This window comes from Monodelphis domestica, chromosome 7, assembly GCF_027887165.1.
Source record: "Monodelphis domestica isolate mMonDom1 chromosome 7, mMonDom1.pri, whole genome shotgun sequence".
In the NCBI taxonomy this organism is placed as follows: domain Eukaryota; kingdom Metazoa; phylum Chordata; class Mammalia; order Didelphimorphia; family Didelphidae; genus Monodelphis; species Monodelphis domestica.
The window spans coordinates 80,076,442-80,100,714 of NC_077233.1; the positions used below are offsets into that span (position 1 = coordinate 80,076,442).

The 24,273-nt window shown below is 34.8% G+C and overlaps 1 protein-coding gene across 1 annotated transcript in view; it reads right to left on the reverse strand.

The window, feature by feature from the left end:
* Positions 1-24,273, reverse strand: part of ABCA13 (ATP binding cassette subfamily A member 13) — a 497,021-nt gene that overhangs the window by 395,480 nt on the left and 77,268 nt on the right. The window contains 4 exon segments of the mRNA XM_056806268.1: positions 2,279-2,406; positions 12,089-12,288; positions 14,545-14,715; positions 21,811-21,944. Coding sequence (XP_056662246.1) covers positions 2,279-2,406; positions 12,089-12,288; positions 14,545-14,715; positions 21,811-21,944 — 633 coding nt within the window.

Consider the following 24,273-nt stretch of genomic DNA (forward strand, 5'->3'; position numbering starts at 1 on the left):
TACAGATGCAAATAAGAGAGTTTATTAAAGTGGTTTTCAAATGAATGGATATACTGAATTATTCAACTAAACATATTTTCCATACCCTGTAAAACTATATATCCTTCAATAAGAAAAAGCCAATTAATGCAATTATTATCAATATAGTAAATCTCTTGTAGACTGTCTAGGGACTGGGAAAGATATTGCAAGCAACAAGAATATGTAAAATGAGGGAACTCTCTAATTCCTAATATAATGCTGAGTGTATAGAGAGACTTCTTCAATGATTGCTTTCTATTCCTAAAACTGAACAAAGTTCTCCAAAGCAAAAAATGGTGAAGACATTGTCATTGCAGCCTTCTTACTTACATCAGTAAAAATTTAAGAAATAGCAATTGTTCTTATTTCAAGTTGATGGCCCCAACTGTGACCAAGTAAAAGTATAAGACAATATAGGATGATAGCACTCTCAACTTAGCTGAGCAGTTTTATTTTCCTTTTCAAAGATTATTGACCGATCATTAATCTGGGTTGAAATAATTCTAAATCCTGCCTCTCTAATGCCATGAATACACTGGATGACTGATCTGAAACTAGAACAAACAGACTAGTACTAGCCAGATGATATTTAATATGGATAAATATAAAAACCAAAAAAATAGAGAATGGGTAAGAGAGTCACTAATTACAAAAAACTGAGTATTCATGTCAATATTGGGCAACAGTAAAACATGAAGTCAAAAAGAGGGAATGAAATATTATATTTCATTAATAGTATTAATCAGAACAAGAAAGGTGGTAATTGGTCCAATAGCAACTACAATGATGGAACATATTGGAACATATCAAAAGGAGAGCAACAAGAGAATAAAGAAAATCAAAACCATGGCATCAAAAACTGTTTGAATAAATGGTATAGCCTAAAAAAGAAAAGAGGAAGAGAAGATAATGGTAGACTTCAATATCTGAAGGATTGTTTTAAGGGAAAGGTATCCAACCATATGCTAGAACAGAACTAGAAATTAGGTAGAGGGAACAATGAATCTGAGTTAAATTCAAAATAAGGGAAAAGTAATAATTAGGGTCCAAAATTGAAGGGATGCCTTTTGGAGAGGGGGCAGCTGGGTGGCTCAGTGGATTGAGAGCCAGGCCTAGGGATAGGATGTCCTAGGTTCAAATATGGCCTCAGACACTTCCCAGCTGTGTGACCCTGGGCAAGTCACTTAATCCCCATTGCCTAGCCCTTACCACTCTTCTGCCTTGGAGTCAATACCCAGTATTGATTCCAAGATGGAAGGTAAGGGTTTTTATAAAAAAAGAAAGAAAGAAAGAAAGAAAGAAAGAAAGAAAGAAAGAAAGAAAGAAAGAAAGAAAGAAAGAAAGAAAGAAAGAAAGAAAGAAAGAAAGAAAGAAAGAAAGAAAGAAAGAAAGAAAGAAAGAAAGAAAGAAAGAAAGAAAGAAAGAAAGAAAGAAAGAAAGAAAGAAAGAAAGAAAGAAAGAAAGAAAGAAAGAAAGAAAGAAAGAAAGAAAGAAAGAAAGAAAGAAAGAAAGAAAGAAAGAAAGTATCTTCATGGGTGGTTGTTAGTGAGACCTAGAAAAACATTTTACAGGGCTGTTATAGAAAAAAATTTATGTTCAGACATGGGTTAGATAGTAATTTCTACAAGAGTCCCCTTCATTTGTAATCCTATAACTCTTTATGCTGTCTTTGTTCCCTCCCATTCTCTTCTCTTTGGTGTTAACCATGACTCAGACTTCCATGGAAGACAAACTATTTCACTAGGCTTTGTAGAGTAACCATATTTCTACGATATTAATACTAGTAACTTCAAATTTCATTTCTAAAGCTAGCTCACAGATCCTTCCATTGAGGAACACCACCCCCTTCAAAAAAAAAAGGTCCTGAAAATTCTTTATATGCCATCTGTAAAAGAACAAGAAAGCCTAGACTTGCCATTCTGCATAATGAAGACTTTTTAAATTAAAATCCACTACCACCAACATAACAGTCACAGAACAAATCCCATCATCGCCATTTTGTATATTCTTCTGCAGTAAAAGTGTGCAGCATGCACTATGACATTAAGTTTTGGGCCTTGGTTTTATGAATTCTAGATGATCCAGAAAAAATCACAAAGTTGGATAAACATGTACATATTAGAAAGTTGACATTTCCCAGATTGGCAATGTTACCAGTCAATTCCATTCTCTCTTCTTAATCAATCCCATATTTGTTTATTCATTGATTTCATGTCAGCAGTTAGTGAGTGTGTGGCAAGCAATAGATAAGTTTTACCTCGGATAAAATGTAAATTCTGGAAGATCACATTTCTGAGAGCTCCATTTACCAGAAGCAATCTCTTCACAGTTGGCCAATGAGGAAGATTTTGAAGAATGGTCTGAAACTTTGCCAGATACACTAATCTGGAGACAAAAACATTATAAAACACCATGGAAATCAGTTCAACATGTCACTTAGGTAAGTGAAAAACAACTTTAAGGAAAATATTCATACATTATTTCTAGAGTTTATTCATATATTGAGAACTAAAACCATCATTCACTTTCTATCTTCAGTCTGGGAAAGTATTTGGACAAATTCCCCTAGTCTGGGAACAGAATCTAGTGGCATACAGTCGAAAAGCATCCATCAGAGATTTTGAGACCAAGGTTGGTGTGGGTCGTAGAACCAGTAGCCCTGCAGCTTTAGAGGTACAATGTGTATTATGGCCACATACACCTTTCTGTGCTGTTCCTCAAACATCATACTCTCTTTTCTGACTCTGTGCCTTTTTCTTGGCTGTGCTCCCTGCCTTGAATTCAATCCTTCCTCTCCTCCTCCTGGTTTTCCTGCTTCTTTCAAAGCTCAGCTAAAATACAACCTTTTGTAATAAGTGTTGCTCACTTCCATTACTGCTAGTGCCTTTCCCTCTGAGACTACCACCAATTCACATCATAAACGTGTTCTTTATACATAACTATGTGCATGTTTTATTCCATATTGGAATGTGAGCTCCACATGACTTTTTTTTTGCTTATATTTGTATCCTCAGCACTTACCATAGTACCTGACACAGAGTAAACCCTTTATGATTCTTTCACTGTTTAATGAGATACATTTGTTATTGTATTGGGTGCCATATGTGATGTTGTAAGGATTATCTCTTTGCTGGAAAGCAGGAGAATCTAGCATACAGAAGCAGGGACAAGATCCTGGAGGTCTGAAGAAGGTAGTTTCTGGGAGGCAGTTGGCTTCTCTGGGGGAGACAGGGAGATGGTGGAGTTGCTCTCTGGAGAAGAAGGCTTTTAAGCTGCCAGGAGACTGGACTTTCCTTCAAACAAGTTTTCATCTTCTGGAAGTGGTAGAGAGAGTGGTTAACACTCCACACAGGTGTATGGTGTGAGTGAAGTCATTTCTCCCGTTCCTGATCCTGTGTGCTGCTGATTTCTACTGGGACTTCTGCCTGACCCAAAAGGACATCAGTCTGTAAGACTTCCTTTGGTCCTTGTTCCTGTACCTACAAGCCCTCCCCTAATCTTAAGTAGTAATTAAGTAGTTAATGAGAATAATTATAGAAAGTAGTTAGTGGGGTTTAGTACTCTGGCTTTAGGGGTAATATCATATCTTCCCAATTCCCTTTTTTCCTTCCCTTAGCTTAAATATTTATTTATCTATGAGCTTATTATTATATATATTATATCAGTGATCTCATATTCTTTTTTAAAAACCTTTAACCTTCCATCTTAGAATCAATGCAACTGTGTATTGGTTCTAAGGCAAAAGAGTGGTAAGGACTGGGCAATGGGCGTTAAGTGACTTGCCCAGGGTCACACAGCTAGGAAGTGTCTGAGGTCAAATTTGAACCTAGGACCTTCCATCTCTAGACATGGCTCTCAATCTACTGAGCCACCCAGTTGCCCTCTCTTATATCTTTTAACTAAAGCAAGAAATATAATTACTTTTTATTAAAGCACAACCAGAAACTTCTAGCAAAAGCAAGTGGTAAAAACTGAATATTACTTTTTGAATATACTAAAGAATGCTAAACATACTATAAATCAATATTATTCATTATCACTACCAGAGTAGGAGAGGTTAAGAATAAAATATAAAATTTAGCAAATTCCCAAGAGCCTTTGCTTCTGCCCTGGGATCAAATATTTTATATATAGCTTGAAAGCTTACACAAAGGTTATGTAGTCAAACTTTGGTCTAGCAAGAATTCTCTTTACAACATGCCTAATAATTTATCATGCAACTTCTCTCTGAAGACTTCTACTTAAAGAGATTTCACAGCTTCTCAAGGAAGTTATTCTACTTTGGGATAGTACCAATTGTTACAAAACGTTTTTCCCTATATCAAGATGAAATTACCATATTTACTCCCACCCATTTCACCTAATTCTACCTTCTAGAACCAAGCAAATAATTCTAATTCCTGTTCTACCTGACAGTCCTTCAAATATCTGAATACAGATATCTTGTCTCCCCTTAGTCTTTTTTCCTCCTTCCTGAAAATTCCCAATTACTCTAGGATACTTTTTTCCTGCTTCTTCACTGACTTGATCACTTTCCTGTGGAAATGCTGCCCATTGTCATAGATCTTTTTATCATGGGGTATCTAACAACAACAAAATTCAGTAGCTAATGATAGAAAGAGAAATTCCATTTAAAATAACTGCAGACAACATAAAATATTGGGAGTTTACCTGCCAAGACAAACTCAGGGGTTATATGAATACAATTATAAAACTCTTCACACATGGACATGGAGGGAGAAAGGGGGGAAAGAATGGAGAGAGAGAGAGAGAGAGAGAGAGAGAGAGAGAGAGAGAGAGAGAGAGAGAGAGAGAGAGAGAGAGAGAAGAGAGATATCTAAACAACTGGTGAAATATTAATAGCTCCTGGGTAGACTAAGGCAATACAATAAAAATGACAATTCTACTTATTCAGTGCCATCCCAGTGAAATTATAAAAAAATTATTTTATCAGACTAGGAAAATAAAAACAAAATTTATCTGAAAGAACAAAAGGTCAAGAATATCAAGGGAATTGCAGAAAAAATGTGAAGGAAAATGGCCTATCAGTTCTAGATTTCAAACTTTATTACAAAGCAGTAATAATAAAAAGTAATCTGTTACTAGCTATGCAATAACATCATATCAATAATATCAAAAGGGTAGATTAGGTACATAATATTTAGCAGTAAATAATCATAACAATCTGGTTTCTGATAAACTCAAGTTTTTGAAATAAGAACTCAACATTTGACAAAAATTGCTGGGAAAACTGGAAAGCAATTTGGCAGAAATTAGGCATAGACCAACATATTACACTGTATACCAACATGAAGTCAAATGGGTAAATTATTTAGACATAAAGGGTAATGTCAAAAATAGATTAGTGAAGAATGGAAAGTATATCTGTCATATCTATAGAAAAGGGAAAAGTTTATGACCAATCAAGAAATAGAGATGATCACCACAGGTAAAATATATAAATTTAAGTACATGAGATTAAAAACCTTTTGCACAAACAAAAACAATACAAACAAAATTAGAAGGAAAATATAAAACTAGGGAATTACAAATTTCTCTGATAAATTCTTCTTTTCTCAAATAGATAGGAAATGTAAATAAATTTATAAAAATAAAAGCCATTCTCCCTTGGATAAATGGTCACTAGATATGAATGTTTAGTTTTCAGGAGAAGAAATCAAAACTCTATAAATCACATAAAAATTCCCTAAATCATTACTGATTAGAGAAATGTAAATCATAACAATTCTGAGATGCTGCCTCATACCCAGCAGATTGCTAACATGAAAAAAAGAGAATAGCAAGTGCTGGAGGGGATTTGGAAAAATTGAAACACTGAGGCAACTATTAGTGGAGTTGTGAACTAGTACAACTATTCTTTTTTTTTTTAAACCTTTACCTTCCATCTTGGAGTCAATACTGGGTATTGGCTTCAAGGCAGAAGAACGGTAAGGGCTAGACTTGCCCAGGGTCACACAGCTGGGAAGTGTCTGGGGCCAGATTTGAACCTAGAACCTCTCTAAGCCTGGCTCTCAATCCACTAAGCTATCCAGATGCCCCCTAGTACAACTATTCTTGAGAACAATTTGAAACTACATCAAAAGGGCTCTAAAATTGTGCATACACTTGAATCCAGTAATGCTACTAATAGATCTTTATTCCAAAGAGATCAAAGAAAAGGGGAAAGAAACAATTTGCATAAAATATTGATAGTAACTCTTTTTTGTGGTGGTAAAGAATCAAAGGAATACTCATCAATTGGGGAATGCCTGATCAAGTTGTAGTATATAATTGTGATAGAATACTGTTGTGCTATAAGAAATAATGAAGACAGTTTCAGAAAAACTTAGGAAGACTTATATGAACTCATGCAAAGTGAATTGAGCAGAACCAGGAGAATATTATACAACGTAGCAGTAACACATAAAGACTTAGTTACTCTGATCAAGACAAAAATCCAAGACAATTCAGGAAGTGATAAACATGCTATCCACCTTCAAAGAGAAAATTGACAAATTTTGATTTCAGATTGAAGAAGACTTTCTTTTTACTCTCTTTCTTTTTGTCTGTTTTCTTTTGCAAGATGGCTAATATGAAAACATATTTTGCATAAAAAATAAATAAAATGAGACACTCTGAATTGAGCATACCATTGAGATGTGACTAGCAGAATATTTCTCTTATGCAGGATGCTATATTTCTATTAATGAAACCTAAGCTCTTGTCTTTGTTTGACTGTCACATTTTCATTTTACTGTTGATTCATTGTGAACACAAAGTCCACTAAAACCTCTAGGAACTAACAGTGTACTTTGTTTGTCAAAAAGATCTTTTTTTCATAATAACTGTTGAACAACTACGGCTTTAAATTATACTTTGTTTATTTTTATGAAAATATGTGTATTTTATTTTGGGGTTTTAATAAAGGCACTGATGTGAAAGATGACTCCAACAACAACTCCAACTTCTTTCTTTGAAGGTGGATAGCATTTGCTGTCATAAGTCTTTCAGAATTGTCTGTGGCATTTTTTTTATAACCCAAGTATAAAACTATACAATAAAGCCTATTACATTTTTTTATTTTTTTTTTCTTTTCTAAAACCCTTACCTTCTGTCTTGGAGTCAATACTGTGTATTGGCTCCAAGGCAGAAGAGTGGTGGTAAGGGCTAGGCAATGGGGGTCAAGTGACTTGCCCTGGGTCACACAGCTAGGAAGTGTCTGAGGCCAGATTTGAACCTAGGACCTTCCATCTCTAGGCCTGGTTCTCAATCCACTGAGCTACCCAGCTGCCCCCCCTATTACATTTTAATATTTGATTTGGCCTAACATTCTCATTTGTCAAGAACTTTCTGAATCCTGATTTTTTTCATTTTCCCTCTATTTCCATGCCATCTGCATATTTGATATGCATGCTACTCATTTCCTCATTCAAATTATTGATAAAAATATTGAATGACCAGAATTTGGAAAACTCAACTAGAAACATCACTATAGGCTGTTATCCACTCTTTCATTGTCATTCTTTAGGTTCACACATTCAATTCTTTTTTTATAAAACCTTTACTTTCTGTCTCAGAATCAATATTATGTATTTGTTCTAAGAAGAAGAGTAATAAGGGCTAGGCAATGGGGATTAAGTGATTTTCTCAGGGTCACACAACTAGGAAATGTTTAAGATCAGATTTGAACCCAGGATCTCCCATCTTCAATCCTGGCTCTCTATCCACTTAACCACCTAGCTGCTCTCCATTCAACTACTTCTAAACAAATCTAACTTCACTATCTTTCAATCCACATCTCTCCATTTTGTCAACAATAAAACTGTAAAAGACTACATCAAATATCTTGCTTAAATATAAATATACTAATTCAGAATAGTAAATTAGACAATGAATGATGTAGGTACACACTAAGTTCTCATCTTCCTCTCTGCTTCCAAATCTGTCACTTGGGGAACTGCAATCATTGAAGGCTTCATTATTCTACAAAGAATAGGTGATTATGCCTAAATCTAAACTGAATGGTGCAGCCTTCATGTGGTTAATCAGGAAATATGTTATCTTCCTTGTAAAGTTGCTTTGAACGTGTCTAGATCAAGTAAGAGAATAAGTTCACTGTACTCTGTGCTGGTCAAAACACATCTGAAATATTTTGCACAATTTTTGGATGCTATGTATGGAATGAATATTAACAAACTAGAGTGTGTCTAAAGGAGGTGATTGAATTATTTATGACATTAGAAATCACATTTATCAAGAATGATAAAAGAACTTGTGCATTTTTAGCTAAAGGAAAAAACACTCTGGGGAGACAAGACATCTATATTTTCATATTTTAAGGATTAACATGTAGAAATGGAATTAAATATGTTCTTTATTGCTCCAGAGTACAGAATTAGGTAAACAGTGCAATCGATTTCATTTCAACACAATGCAGAAATTAGATCTGTCCATGAAATGCAATGAGCTACTTCACAAAGTTGTGAGTTCCTCATTCCTAGAAGTGTTCAAGCAAAAAGTTGGGTGCTCATCCGTCAGGGAGGCTATAGGGACAATTCCTTTTTTGAGTAGGAAATTAAACTAGATAGCGTGTAAAACCCAAGATTCTATGACCTTCCCCCAAATATTTTATCTGTAACTTTGTCATATAAAATGTACCTTATTTGTCCATGTCCTCACTAAAAGTCTAATTAAAGATAAGAATTGTTTGATTTTTTTAATCGCATAAGTACTACACAGAACTGTAGAATAAAATATCCTATGATTCCACAGCCTTAAGACTTGATCAACAACAGGTCATGTCATACTAACCATATTTCTTTTTTTGGCAGGGTTTCTAGACTGGTTAATTAGAGCACCACACTCAATATCATTTACCCAGAGCACGGTATACAAAGCACTGGATAAAGTCTTTCATGCTATTCTTGTGAATAAGATGAAGAGATATGGGTATATAATTAGGTGAGTTCAGAACTGGTTGAATGATGAGATCCAAAGGGTTTAATGGTTCAATGTTAGCTTAGAAGACCTCTAAGGGAATGCCCTGACAATGTACTCTTGGCTACTTGATTTTTTTAATATTTTTTTATAAATTGTTTGGATGAAGGCACAGCCAGCATGCTTATCAAATTTTCAGAGGACACAAAGTGGAAATGGATAGTTATTAAATTAGTCTACAGATTCAGAAGCCAAAATATTATGAATCAATTAAAACTAAAAAGCCAGCATGCACAAAACATGGGCTAGGTATAACCTGGTATTTTGGTACATGGTATAAGCACACTTATAGCAATGGGAAGTATATAATAAAATGATATTTAATAAGTATAAATGTAAGAATCTCTATTTGGGTTTATCAGCTTCACAAGGAGGAAGGGGCTAAAAAGAAATTGTTCTGACATTATCTGAAGTGGTTATTATAACCAAAAGAACTAATATAGTCTGAAACTGCCTTAAAAGGTTAGTTTCCAGAACCTAGAAGGTGATAGTACTGTTTTGCTGTTCTCTAGTCACAGACAAAGATGAAGCATTTTGTTCAATTCTTGGTATAACATTTTAGCAAAGAAGTTTGCTATCTGGTAAGTGTGCCAAGGTGCCCCTGGCCTGGGACCTTTTTGCTCCGGACACATTCCAGGGACATTTACATTAGCACTAGAGATCCAGGTCCCCCAGCCAGTGTCCTCTTTCTTCACCTCAGGGCCTTTTTCATTGTTCTGGAGAATTTTCTCAGATCCAACCTACCTTAACTTATCCATTCTTTCCTCTGTCCTTCAGTAGACCATACATACCTTCATCCATTCCCCTATGATTATACAGGCTTAAGACTAGATCAACAACAGGTCATGTCACACTAACCATATTTCTTTTGGGGGCAGGGTTTCTAGATCAATATATATAATGCTTCCTGGGAATCTCACTTCCTGAGCCTCACAAGACTTAATACTATCACTTGATATGAGGTCCAAGGAGGAATTTGTACAGTCTAATAACCTGACTGCCTCAAAATATTTATCTTTAACAAATCCTTTCCTGGACTCATTTCCCAATGGTGTAAACCTTAAAATTCCTTAGACTTATAAATGTTGGAAATTTCACCATTGGGAAATTTCATACTTGGAAAATTTCTTACTGATAGTGTATTGGAATGTGAACCCCATTGGCATGGGAGGTTCCTTCTCCTCCCTTCTTAAGATTACTTTAGGACAGAAACCTTTTGCTGAACAATGGAAAGGGCTTTGACCTATGCTTAAGCATAGAACAGGAATTTCTTTGAGTCATGATTGATTTTAGAATTTATACAATGGAGATACTTGGAATCAATCTCCACCCTACTCAGTCCTAACAGGATTGAGGAAGGGCTGCAGCATAGATCAAAATTTAATTATTCCAATCTCTACCCTACTCAGGTTAACAGGATTTAGGAAGGGCTGTAGCAAAGGATCAAAGATTTAATTATTTGAAAATATGACCTTCAACAGACATGTGCAAAGCCAGAGACCTCTGGGCAGTCCTGGGTTAAGCTAGAGCCTCCATTGGCACAGGGAAATTGATGGACAGTGATTGGTAGATGTGAGAACTGAGGGGAGGGAACTTGGATGGTTTCCTTAAAGATAGAGGGGTCTGAAGACTCAGGGTGGTGGTTGAGGAGTTTGTCTGAGTGGTTGGAGTGTGCTCTGAGAAGCTTGCTCTGAAGGAAGCTGAAGGTGGGGGCCTCTGAGACTGTTTCTCCATTTTGGTCACGTGAGTAATAGGGACTGATCTCTTTTCTTTGCCCCAGCTATCTAAGGGCTTGGGCCTTTTGGCCCAGCCTAAACAGAAGGGGTATTTAAGCCCTATTCCCTTCTCTCCCCTTTATCTCTCCCTCTCTCTCTCTATCTCTAATTCCTTTCTTCCTCCTGTTTGTAATTAAACTCCATAAAAGGTTGACTGCTGACTTGAGTTTTCATTTAGGAATTACATAGCTGAATTCCTTGGCGACCTTAAATTAATATATATCAGTCTTTTAAAGTGATTTCCTTGTCACAATGGCAAACTATCACTCCCATCATACTACTCTGATCCCAGTGATTCTGAAATCAACTGTCACTGAATAAATTATTTCACTTGCCTCACTGATTACATTCTCTTATATTCTATTTCCCACAATCATAGCTCCAAAATTCTCCACTATAGATCTACCTGACCCTTTTGCTATGCTCTCTAGAAAGACTACTCCATAGTTAACAGACTTACTTTCATCTTAAATATTTTCTTTACTGCTCCTCTTACTGAGGCCTGGTTGATGCCTAATGACACAGAATTTCTAGCAAGCTTTTCAGTAACAATTGAACTCATATCCTTCACATCTTGGCCCATGGTGAAAAGAGAGGATTCAGAATATTCACAATTCCCTTTGTCACTTCCAAACTCTGACCACCAACATTCAGTAACATCTCCTCCTCTGGCATCTATTATCTAGTGACCCCCAGAATACTCTTCTTCTTCCTCAAGACATTCAGTACCTGATTCACTATCTTTATTTCTACCCCAAACCCTAAGTTCATACTAAGTGATGGTACTCAAGACTTCAAATACCTTTCAGAGAGGAAGAACTAAATTTATTCTCTGATTCAGGAAGAACTCAGAGTAATGAATGCAAGTGTGAAGAGACAAATGTCATATTGGTGCTACAAAGGGCTAAAGCTATCCATAAATGAAATAGCCCTGCATCTCAAAGTGATTGTTGCCACCTCCTTAGAATCCTTCAAGTGAAAGCTAGGTAAGTACTGATTGAGGACATTTTATGGGTTAAACTAGAAGACACCCATGAAAATATCAATTGACTGGCTGCACAGTGACATTTTTTTACCACAACTCTCAATGACCATCTATTATCAAAGTCTGTAGTCAAAGGAGAGTGTTCCCATACTGATGAAATCACAGCTCCTAGACATACTGAAATAAGAATAAAAAATTATGACAACTGAACTAAATATTCAAAAGAATATTTCTAATGGGATCATCATGCTGTCAAATCAAATGTCATCTAGTCTATATTCAATTATGAAACATGGAAGATTTGCTTTACATTTTTGGAGTCTGAAGGTAGTTTGGTGGGGAGTTTGGTCCCAAACTGTCATCCAGGAGATGAATCATGATGTGCAGGACTGATGCAACTTTCCATGGCTCACTGTCTTCAGGGAATCTATCTACAAAACCCACTAGACCTTGGTCCATTCCAGTAAGAATCTTCTGAAGCACACTACCATTTAGCCATTGCTGAATCATCTAAAAAATAAAAAAGCAAACCACAGTTTTTCAAAAGGAGATATATCTATGTTAATCGAGATTCTTTAGTTTTTTGGAAGACTTAATCAGGAAAAGAGGTTTTAAGTTCATAGAAAAATTAAGAGATGGCACAAGATATAGTGGATGGAATGCCAGGCTTGGAATAAAAATTTTGTGAAAGAGAATTTAAACTCCTTTTGTTTATTTTAACTTAATCAATCAAGTCCCCCACCTTTCACACTTAGTTAGCCATTAACATTTAGTAAAAACCTTTTACTAGAAAAGGAAGTTCATACCCTAAAAGACTACAAGCAGTGCCCCACCTGGGCAGTGCTAGGTAAATTGGGAGATTGTGATTGATTCCTGATATGTGAGGAGAACTGATGGCTGGAGAAAACTCTCTGGAACAAATGAATTGTTTGTAAAAAAAAAAAGGTAAGTGCCATTTGAATATCAGTTATTGTTATTTTTATTGCAATTTATGTCAGGTAATCAGCAAATGTGTTGCATCCTCTGTGATAGGCACAATGATAAAGATTGGGGATTCAAAGAAAGGCAAAAACAGTCCCTTCCTTCAAGGAGTTCATGTTCTAATGGAAGAGACAACATACAAACAGTTTTATAAATCCTCAAAAGTGTAGTCCATTTTAGATAAAGTATAAAGCTAGCCTTATCTTTTATTGTATATATTTTTTAATTATGGGAATGGGCTTCAACAATTGTTTATTGAACACATACTACTTGTTTCATCTTCAGCATTTGAAGGGGAAATACACAATAAATCTTTTTTGGACCAGACCAGTGATTTCTTCAGTATCAGCAACTCCCAATAAGGAATCTTTCTCCAGCAATACAAGTTATCTCTATAACTTAGTCTTTGAATTACCTGGGACACTTAAAGTCTAAATGACTTATCTATGGTCACAGAGTCAATATATGTATAGACAGAACTTGAAGCCAGGTTTTCCCATTTCTAAGACAAGTTTTCTACCCATTGGACTGTGCTGTTTCCAAAATGTGCATTTAATTATTATAAATATTGTTCATTTTAATATAAATTCCCTTATTCCAAGTCCTGTATTTATCCTTCAATGGCATGGTAGGGACTCCAGTTTCTGAAAGATTATGTCTATGTCTGTGACCCACAAAATGAGTATGGCTCTGAGTCTTGGTATGTATCTATTATTCAAAGACTAGCCAAGTTAAGTTCAAAGAGGTTAAGTACCAGAAGGTTTGCTACCAAATCCTTGATTTGAGACTACAGTAATTTAATGCCATCAATTAAGTTGGATAGAGATTTTAACTTTTGTTGGTAGATGTAACACCTAAACCAACAAAATTGCTCATCTTTTTGCAGAATTAAATATGAATTTGGATTATCTGGACAATGTGACATTGAGTCCCTTTGGCTTGTTTTTATTGAATAGATAATGATTGTTCTAAGATACAGAACCCCAATTATTCATTCTTTTCAAACTTAAGTCTATCTAGAATCTACACTAAAAATATTAGTCCTGTCTTGTCTACCAGATTCACAGAATTGTGAATTAATTAGCAATGAGTTAAGTAATATCAGTATTACACTAAAAGCAAATGCATTGGTCTTATGCAAATACTTCAAACTTTACCAAAATCTATAAATTTTCAATGCTTTCTCAAGTCAATATATCTTCCCTCCCAAATGCCCCAACAAAGGGAAAGAGAAGGAATGAGAATAAATATTTTTGTAGTGCCTACTATGTGCCAGGAACTATACAGAGTACTATTACAGATATCTCATTTGAACCTCACAGCAACCCGGCAAGTTTCTATATTATTTCTATATTATTCTATATAATATATTACATATATTCTATATTATAGTCTATATTATAGTCTATATTATTCTATATAATATATTACATATATTCTATATTATAGTCTATATTATAGTCTATATTATTCTATATAATATATTACATATATTCTATATTATATTCTATAGTAGTTTCTATTATTCCCCTTTTACTGTTGAAGAAATTGAGGTTAACAGAGATTTGTCACTGAAGATTCATAGAGCTAGTATGTATTTGAGGCTGGGCTAAAATTTGGATCTTCCATACTTTAGGCTTTTCTCTGTACCACCAACTGCCTCTGAAAATAACAATTGAGAAACAATTGAAAAAGTTGATAAATTGTGGGTGAATCAGATTTTGTTTGAAAAATACCTACCAGGAAAAAGGCATGACCCTGAAAGAATGACCCTCATCTGTGGAATAATACCTGTTTGTAGATATGGAGCCAGCTGACTGAATGGACAAGATAGTTTTTAGTTTCTGACCACTGGATATTACAGTTCCCATGATTATACTTCTTGTCATCTTCAATTTCTGATGTGTTGGACAAGGCTGTACACACAAACTGCTCCAGTGAACTGTCTCCAGGAATCTGACAATGACAAAAAAAAATATTTAGAAGAATGGGTTTTTTCCTTTTCTTTTCTTTCTTCTAATAGTACTATTTTATAAATGTATAAGTAATACATCATTCATATAAAATCATATAAAATCTGGAAATAATTGATTAGTGAAGGTAAGCACCAAGAGTAAAAATCATACTGATTCCTCCTAATTGTTTACATTGTGGTGAATTTATTAAATGTTTGTCTCAGGAAAACAAAAGTTTTTTTTTTTTTCTGGGTGTGCCAAAAAGTATAGGTCAGATCTGTTTTCCAAGGGCAAGGACGTGAAGATAGTGCTGTCCAAGGTAGTCATCAATGCCTTACCTAAGGGAAAAAAAGACTAGTTCCCATTGCTATTTTTATCTTTGGAAAATAAAGCTTGTTAGCTCATGTACAATTTGTTTTCTTTCTCTTTTTTAATAAGGTGAAAGAGTAATCCAGACCAAAGAATTCATATGTAGATTTGAAGCCAGGAGGCTCAATAAACCTCTATAAATGGTATTCCTTCCAAAAAGAATCTTATTTTTGCCTTCTCTAAGCCAGCATAGAAAAACAAGATTTTTTTATATAATTGAAAAAGTTCTCATCTTAAATGGAATGAGGGAGAGTCCTACTTTAATCTTTATTTCAATTCAGCAAATATTTAATAAGAGCTGACCATCCAAGGCACTGACCTAAATCAGAAAACACAAAGATGAAAAGGTCAGCACCATCTATGCCTTTAAAAAACTTCAAATTTTGGGGAAAGATAAAGAATGTAAAAAATATAATACAAAATTTTAAATAATTGTTTCTGATGAAAAGATGGCTCTTCTCTTGCCAAGGTTAATATCTCTATATATAATCCTAAATCATATCTCCCTGATCTTCTGTAGAAAATTGCTCCCCAAATCATCCCCTCTAATCTTCAACCCTTATCTACTGGTTCCTTTTCTTCTGCTTTCAAAAATTCTTAATTTTCCTCCATCCTTAAAAAGAAAAAAATCTTTCCTAGTCCTAACATCACTAATAGTTATTATCCCATACCTTTCCTCCATTTCTTAGATAACCTTGTAGAAAAATATTCATCCACTGGCTTTCCCTTCAATCCTCTCCAACATCAAACTCATTTCTCCAAAGTAATCAATCACCTCTTAATTGCCTTCTATCACAACTATCAGATGATTTCTCTTTAATCCCCATCCTTCTTGTCTTTTATGAGGCATTTGGCACTATTTCCTCCTCTCTTCTTTTGAATACTATCACTTATCTGAATTTTCATATTGCTGGTCTCTCTTGATTTTCCTTCTAGCCATCAACTCCTTCTCATTCTTCCTTGCTTGAACATTATCTCATATTACAACTGCTAATTGTCAATGTACCCTCTTCTATTCTTACTCAATACTTTCTCATTTGGTGTTATTATCAGCTCCTATGGTTATAAATTATCATATTTATGCAAATGGAACAAAAATCTACACATCCTGCATTAGTCTCTTCTGGGAGTTTTATTTCCAGAACTGATTCAATTGTTTCTCAACTGATTACAAATGGATGTCCCACAGGCAACTCTAGTCCAACTTGTCCAATACAGAATTCTCTTATCTCTCCCACATATTTGTTTTGTAAATACATATACATGTACTTAATGTCTCCCCTGAAGGAATGTAAGCTCCTTAAGGGCAGGGACTATTTTAATTCTGTCTTTGTATTCCCAGCACATCAAACACAATGCCTGTCATATTATTTGGTGAATGCTTGCTGCTTGACTGAAGTACCAAGTAGAATAATGTGAGGACAATGAAGTAGAATATATTATGAGAGATCAAGAAGGAAGGTATCTCTGCTATGAGAGATAGGAAGAGGAGTGAGGGGAAGTGGAGGTTTCATGTAAGAGCTGACTTCTATATTGAGCCTTGATGCTAAAGAGAATTTTTACTAGACAGAGATAAGGGATGAGGAACTTCATTCCATACATGGGGAATGGATAGTTTTGTACAAAGATCCAAAGGGAGAAGAGGGCAAGATGAGATAAAATACAAGTTATCTAATAGTTTAGAGATATATAAAGAGAAATACAACACAAAAGGCTTTAAAGGTAGGTAAGAATCAGAGTATGGAGAGACTTAGGACTATAGACTTAGAATAGGTTGAAACCTTGGGAATTTTCTGGTTCAAATCTTTCATTTTACAGAGAAGAAACCAAGGCTCAAAACAGTCAGTTTACATCTAATTTAAGTCTTATAATTGCCTACTTTGTTCTAGCCACTGTGCTAAGTATTGAGGCAACAAAAATACAAGTGAAACAGTCTCTGCTCTTAAGGAACTCATATTCTATTACAGAAGTGTCAAACATACAGACCATGTTTGACATGTTTGACAGTCCCAAGTGTGACCCAAACCAGATTAAAATATAGTTCTTATCTGATTTAAATGTAGAAATATATTAATTTTAAAAGCAAGTATATACACATATATGGTTTTTTTAAGTCAGTGCATGGCCATGAGGGATCCTGATGTATGGGTTTGTGGCCCCTGTTTCTATCCAAGCTTAATACCACTCTTCTATTGGGTAGAGGGAAGATGCAATACATTTGCAAATAAGAATACGTTTTGAGAAGAGAAAAATACTAATAATAGGTAGGGGAAGGGTAAAAAGTAATCAAGGAAATCTTCACAAGATTGAATTAAGCCTTGAAAGAAGATAAGCATTCTTTAAAAAAAAAGAGTGAACAAGAGGATGGGACAGTATCCTATGCTCAAGAAATGTCTTTTGTGAATACATGAAGGTGGAAGATATATCAAAATCAGGGAAAATCTGGTAAACAATCAGTGTTGACTTTGTATACTAGAATGTCTATGATGTTATCCTTTGTACTTAAAGAAAACCAAAATGGCATCATTAAAGATGTCTTTTGACTTGCACAAAAATTGGATTTAAGCAGAGTTGCACAAAGTCATCAGTCTTACTCTCTCATCCAGGGTCATAGAAGTCCAGTGACAAGACCAAAGTCAAGGTAACTAGAGAGGAACCTGGCTTCTCCAATGTGTAACCAAACTCTAAGCACTCCAGAGCACCTATTCTGTCTGCCTTCATAACTGTTGGAACAAATTGTTCTTATTTGCCTGTTCCCCAGGGGTAGTCTTCCCCAGCTTGGGGTAGATGTCTCCCTAACTCACCTATGATTTGATTCCAGGTTATCTTCAACCTAGTTTAGTCCATCTAATGAGACAGTTTTAACAGGGTGTGGCAACTGGGCACGCTATAGCTTCTTGTATACACAGGTGAGAGTTTGGTGAATGATGGACTCCAAGGGTCCAAAAAGGGGCTCAGCAAGTGGTTAAATCAGAGGTACAAGTCTTCTCTGAACACTCTATCCACAGTAAATGTCTATATGAAGGAAATAAGTATGAGTCTAGATTCAAATTGTTAGGGGGGATCCAGACTATAGATGGCATTAAGAATATCAGACTAATGAGTTTGTACTTCATCCCATAAGCACCAGTGATACTTTGTAGAACATGGGATCAATAAAGTCTTATCCAAAGTCACCTAGATTGTGACAAATCAGGAATTTGACCAGCCTGAAAAATAGTACTCTTTTCTATCTCTATTTTATGAAAATTACAAGAATGATTACACAAAAACATGGAACATTCTTTTTTCACGTGTAATAGGTGCACTCAAGTAGGAATTGCCAGAAAGTAGCTCAGATTTTTCAGTGGTTCTTGAAAAAGAATGCTTTCTCTCTGCCCTTCATCCCAGGTATATAATTTGATCATAAATTTGGAAACAACATCAAATCCCTAAGGAAGCACCATTTGGGAAATTTCAATGTGGATATTAAATATGTTTTAGTTATATCAATAAAAGAATTTAGAAAGGGATCTGAGAAATTATAGATATCAGTCCTTTCATTTGATACAGTTAAGTAGTTCAGTGGAAAGAGCAACAAACCAGGATTTAGGAGACCTCAATTCAAATCCTGCCTCAGATACTAGTTACATGACCCTGGGCAAGTCACTTGACCTCTGTTTGCCTCAGTTTAATTATTAGTTTAAAAAAAGGGGTAATAATAGCCTACTTTCCAGAGTTGTTGTGAGTATCAAATGAGATCATAATTTTAAACGGCTTAGCACAATGACTGGTACATATTAAATGCTATCTAAATGTTAGCTGTTATTATCATTATTGTTGTGGTTTATATATAGGAAAAAATTAAACAAAAGCATGCAAAATGTCCACATCCAGGTCTTAGGAACATAGATCTAAAGTGAGAAGGAACATTATAACCCATCTTGCCCTACCCCTTCATTTTACAGATGAAGAAACTGAGGATCTTGGAAGGTTGAGTAACTTGCTCAAGGTCATCCATGTAAGAAGTATTGAAAGAGAGATTTGAACCCAGGTCCTCTAATTCTAAAATAAATTTAAATATCAATGGCCCATTTTATGCTTTGATTGAATAAAGTGAATTTTGTGCTTGTATCTATCAAGTATTCTTATATGATCTTAACATCTATAGGAAAGGTCTTCTTTTAGGATAAAAATCTTTCAGGCTGCATTTTTTTCCTAAAGAGTCATTTAAAAAATAAACAAAATAATCTTATATTGTCTGGAGCCTTTAAGAAACTATAGGACTGTGAAGATGTGGTCTACTGTAGAAAATCATTTGTGAAAGCCTGCTTGTTCCTTTCACTTATTTTCAGCTCTGAGTTAAAGTGATTTATATTGATTTTTTTCTGGAGAAGGTCAGGAAGTTGATAGGTATAAAGACTAGATATCTTTTAAAGACAGTATAGCCATCTGTAATTTTCATTGGTAACTGAAGAAATAAAATGAGTTGGATCTTTGTTTTAGTAAAGTTTTACAATTAAACAAATGTAAGGTTTATTTTTTGTTACTCTAGCCTAGACTTATGATTTGCCCAACTCCAAAATGACATTTCATTGTATCTTCCTGCCAAACTATTATACTCTTTTTTTGTTCCTGACACTCATTTCATTTCCCTTTTTATGCAAAATGTCTTCCATATTTGAAAGCCTCTCTCTCTGTCTCTCTGATTCTCTGTCTCTATCTTTGTCTCTGTGTCTCTCTGTCTGTCTGTCTTTCTGTCTGTCTGTCTCTCTATCACTCTCTCTCTCCCCACCCTCCATTTCCCCCTTTTCCTTTTTCGCCTCCCCCTCTCCTTGTTTCTTTTCTTTACCTCCACCTTTTAGAACCAACCTGAGTGTCACATCCTATAAGAAATCTTCCCTGATGGTCTCAGCAATTAGTGTTCTCTCCCTTCTGAAATGATCTTCATTCCGCCAAGTACAAGCCATATCCCTTGTAGAATGTAAGTACTCTCAGGGCAAGGTCTGTTTTTTGCTTTATGTCTTTGTGGTACTAGTTATTAGTAAAATTCCATGTTAACATAGTTGAACTGAACAGAATCATCAGTGGCTTTTCCTTCCCAAAATCCTACTAACATATGAAGGAAGACCTTCTTGAGAAGGCACTTCTTTTTTCTCCAGATTACATGTTGGCACAATTTTCAATAATCATTTTCTGATTATTGTAGTTTATGTCCTCTCCTTTCCTCCCATCCCTCCCGTGAGCCAAGATGGCAGGTAATATGATATAGGCTATATACATGTATTTTTATGTAATAAATATTTCCATGTTCATCGTGCTGTGAAAGAAGACATATTACTGTCACTAGAAAAAAATTCATAGAAGAATTAAATTGAAAAATGGCATGCTTCAATCTGCATTCAGACTCCACGGTTCCTTCTAGAGCACTAGAGAACCCTTTTCATCATGAGTCCCTTGTGGGCTCATGTACTTCTAAGAAGCAAGTAATAACTGAATTAAGGCAATTGGCCCAAAGTAGGGACACAAAGATTCCTAGAACAGAGTTATAGAATGAGGTTCCCAGTATGTAAGCATTTACAGTATGCATTATTTTTGACTGTAGGAAAATCACTTAACCTCTCTGGACATTTTCTAATTTTAAAATTTGTGGGCTAGAAATGATGACCTAAAGTCTTATTCCAATTCTGGATATTTTAAATCTATTTGAATATAATAGAATACTATATATGGAATCATAGGACCTGGGTTCAAATCCTAACTGGCATTTACTAGATATGTAGCTTGGGCAAATTTTCTTACTATTTCTAGTCCTCAATTTCTTCATCTGTAAAATGAGGGGGATTGTACTAGATTATCTTTACAATTCCTTCAAGTGTTAAGACCATGATTCTATTATCTGTATATAGCTAAAATAAGCTAGATATTAAATACTTGAGCTCTTTCTACTGGATCTCTTCTTATAGGCTGACTCCTCCTTATCAGCCAATCTCTTTCCCTGATCAACTTTAATACTTTCTTTTATAAACCAAGAAGCAAAAGGAAAAAATCCCAATAACAAATCCTCAACACTCTGATTCTAGTGATATCCTAAGAAAAAATGCCTACCATAAAGACACTAGACAAAGAATTTCAACTATAGGCAAAAGTCAGACTATAATAATAATAGCTAGTGTTAAAGTTATAAAGTTTATGATACACTTTTTATATATTACAGCATTTGATCCCCACTTCAGCATAGTTAAGCAGGTATTATTACTTGTCCCATTTTATAGATGAGGAAGCCAAGACTCAGAAAGGTTAAATGATTTGTTCATGGTGAAATAAATAGTAAATGTCAGACACAAGGATTGAAACTCAAGTCTTTCTGACTCTAAGTTCAAGATTCCCTGAATTCTATCATTTGAGTTTTCATCTGGTCTGATTTTACATTGGACCCAAATGAGCTGATATTTAATACTTTAACAGAAACAGTTTCTTAAGATGGTTGACATATAATTCTAGAATGCTTTAGTCCTGGACTATTGCCTTTGCATGTAAAACTTGCTACAAAGGACACCGTGCACAACCTAGAAAAGCAAAAAAAGCAAAAATTATTTATTCCTTTATTTTCTTTTTAAATGAAATGAAGTGTCATCATCCAGGCATCATTATTTTAAGCACATACAGAAAATGTCACTGCATTGTGTAGTTCTATAGTGACTTTTATGGAGTAATTAAGGGATGAAGGATCAATGAACATCTATACCTCATTTAACTTGCCAGTGTAATTCAGCAGCTTCTCAACATGAAGGTCATCAAAGCCATATTTGGTTGTCAAATCAGATTTCAGCTTCAAAGGGTCCCACACCACATTTCTTAGAGATAAGTTATATTCCAGTCCTGTTTAAAAACATAAACATAAGCAGAAACTAGTCTTAAGTTTTTATCCTGCCCATCGTTACAAATTGACACATTGAAAAGTACCCAGAAATAATAGCAGCCTCTTCAAAGAAAAAGTGCACAAAAAGATAGGGTTGGAAGAGGAGCAAGATAAAGAATACCTAAAAGAAATTAAAATTCACAATAGCAGATAGCATTTTTCCAGAAAAGTCTTCAATAATTATTGGACATTAGAAAAATTGGAATGGACCAGTCAGAGACATCTTAGTAAGGATACTTGCACTAAGTCGAAGATTAAAGATGATTAAATTAAACTGAATGAAATAACTAAGTTGATTTGGACTGTTAATCTCTCAAAAATCAGAATGCTAAGTTTTTCACTACATACATAAATGAAAAAGGTATGAACTGAGGTAAGGTATATATAATGCAATATGGAGGTGTTAAAAATTAAAATATCAAGAAAATAGAGAGCAAACAACTCAAAGAATAAAAGTGTGACTGATGTAATACTCAAGACAGGTTACAATGCTGTGTTACATGAAATACCATTTTATTCAGGAAGAAAAAGAACACATTCTCTTTGGAGAAAACCTCCCACATTGTCTTTCAGCGTCCCTTCAATCCAGATGAGTGGTATAATTTTTTCCTGCCTCTCTTCTAGATTCATCTTTTCTTAGAACTGCAAAAGATCTTAGAACTCATATCAGCTAATCTAAAACCAATGTAAGTAAATACTCTATATAGTCTATCAAAATATTTATCCATTCTGCTTGAATATTTTCATTGATACAGAATTCACTACTTGGTGAAAGTGTCTCTTCTTTTCCTGGATAGCTCTCATAACTACACTTCCTCCCTCTGCTTGCCTATAATTTATACATATAGTCCTAGTTTTCCATTTGGAGCAACACAAAGAAAGTGCTCTTCCTCACAACTGTCCTTTAAGTATTAAAGAGAGATAAAGCAGCTCACTTTAAGGGAGTTCAATTTTCCGTGTTATAAATATTTGTTTATTTTTTTTTACTTTTACTAAGGGCTACTAGAAGAGAACTCAACATGGAATCAGGAAATCTGAGAGTTTAATTATTGTTCTGACACTAATTTTTTGTTACTTTGGACAAGTAATTAACCTTTTGGGGATCTCAATTTCCTTTTCTGAAAAGTGAAAGAATCAAATTAGATGATTTCTAAGATTCTTTCCATCTCTAAGATTCCATATTCTGTGAAAATGTAAAAATCTCTTTGGATTTCTTTTTTATTCTTGTTCAATATCTTTTTTTATTCTGCATAGCTATATTACATGAATCTTTCCCTAGTCTCTCAATGAAAGTAACATTTGTATGGGTAAAATGGTATTGGTAATCTAACTAAAGTGGTATTAAAGGTGTAATATATGTAAATTTTATAATCCTGCCTTTCCAATTTTTTGTTAGTAATCCATGAAGATTTTAAACTGGGAGAGAGCTTTAAGTATATTTTTTCCTAAGAACTGCAACTAGATTGAAGTAGGGCATTGGATATAAAAATTGGCAAAAAAAATGAGATGGAGAAGTGTGGTTTACATGCAAATTTTATAAAAAATGACAATTTTAAAGGGTTAGTTGTTTGTTAATTTTGCAAGGTCACTATAATAGCAAAAAGATCCAGGCTGAGATTATACTGGGTGCCCAAAGAATGACAATAGTCTAAATTTAGTAATTCCTGTATCAATTATAGGCCACCATCTCATGCCTTCCATCTCCTTCCCAACCCACCCAAAATCACCCAGAAGAATAAAATAGTAAGAGAATAATTGTCACAGGAATGGTGAAAGAAACAGATCCTCACTGAATTGAAAAGGAAGCTTCCAAGACAGTTGAGTTCGAATGATGTGAAGAGGTGACAACACATGCTTCAGAAGAAAGTGGGCCCTGAGGAAGCTGCCCCATCAGAGAGAATCTAAAAGCTTTTCATCTTTCTCTCTGAGATGGAATTAAAGCTCATGTAAGAGTAGTGGGCTCAGCAGCAGACCACAATACCTTCAGGGGTGACTTTAATCAGAACATTGACTGGTATAGGGACAGATCTGGAGATGGGAAATCAAAAGAAACACTGTCAATCCCTTTCTTTGCCAGGAGCCTTGACCTTCTAATAATAATATCAACAACAACAACTCAGATAAAACTCTACAAGACTCTTCCCTCACAACTACCACTTGTGACCTTGGGCAAGTATCTTTCTTCACTTTTCATAACTAGATTCCACATTCGTTTTCCAAATGCATGTGCTCTTTATATAAAATTCTAGTATAAATGAATCAAATGACAGAAAGACTAGAAAATAGATA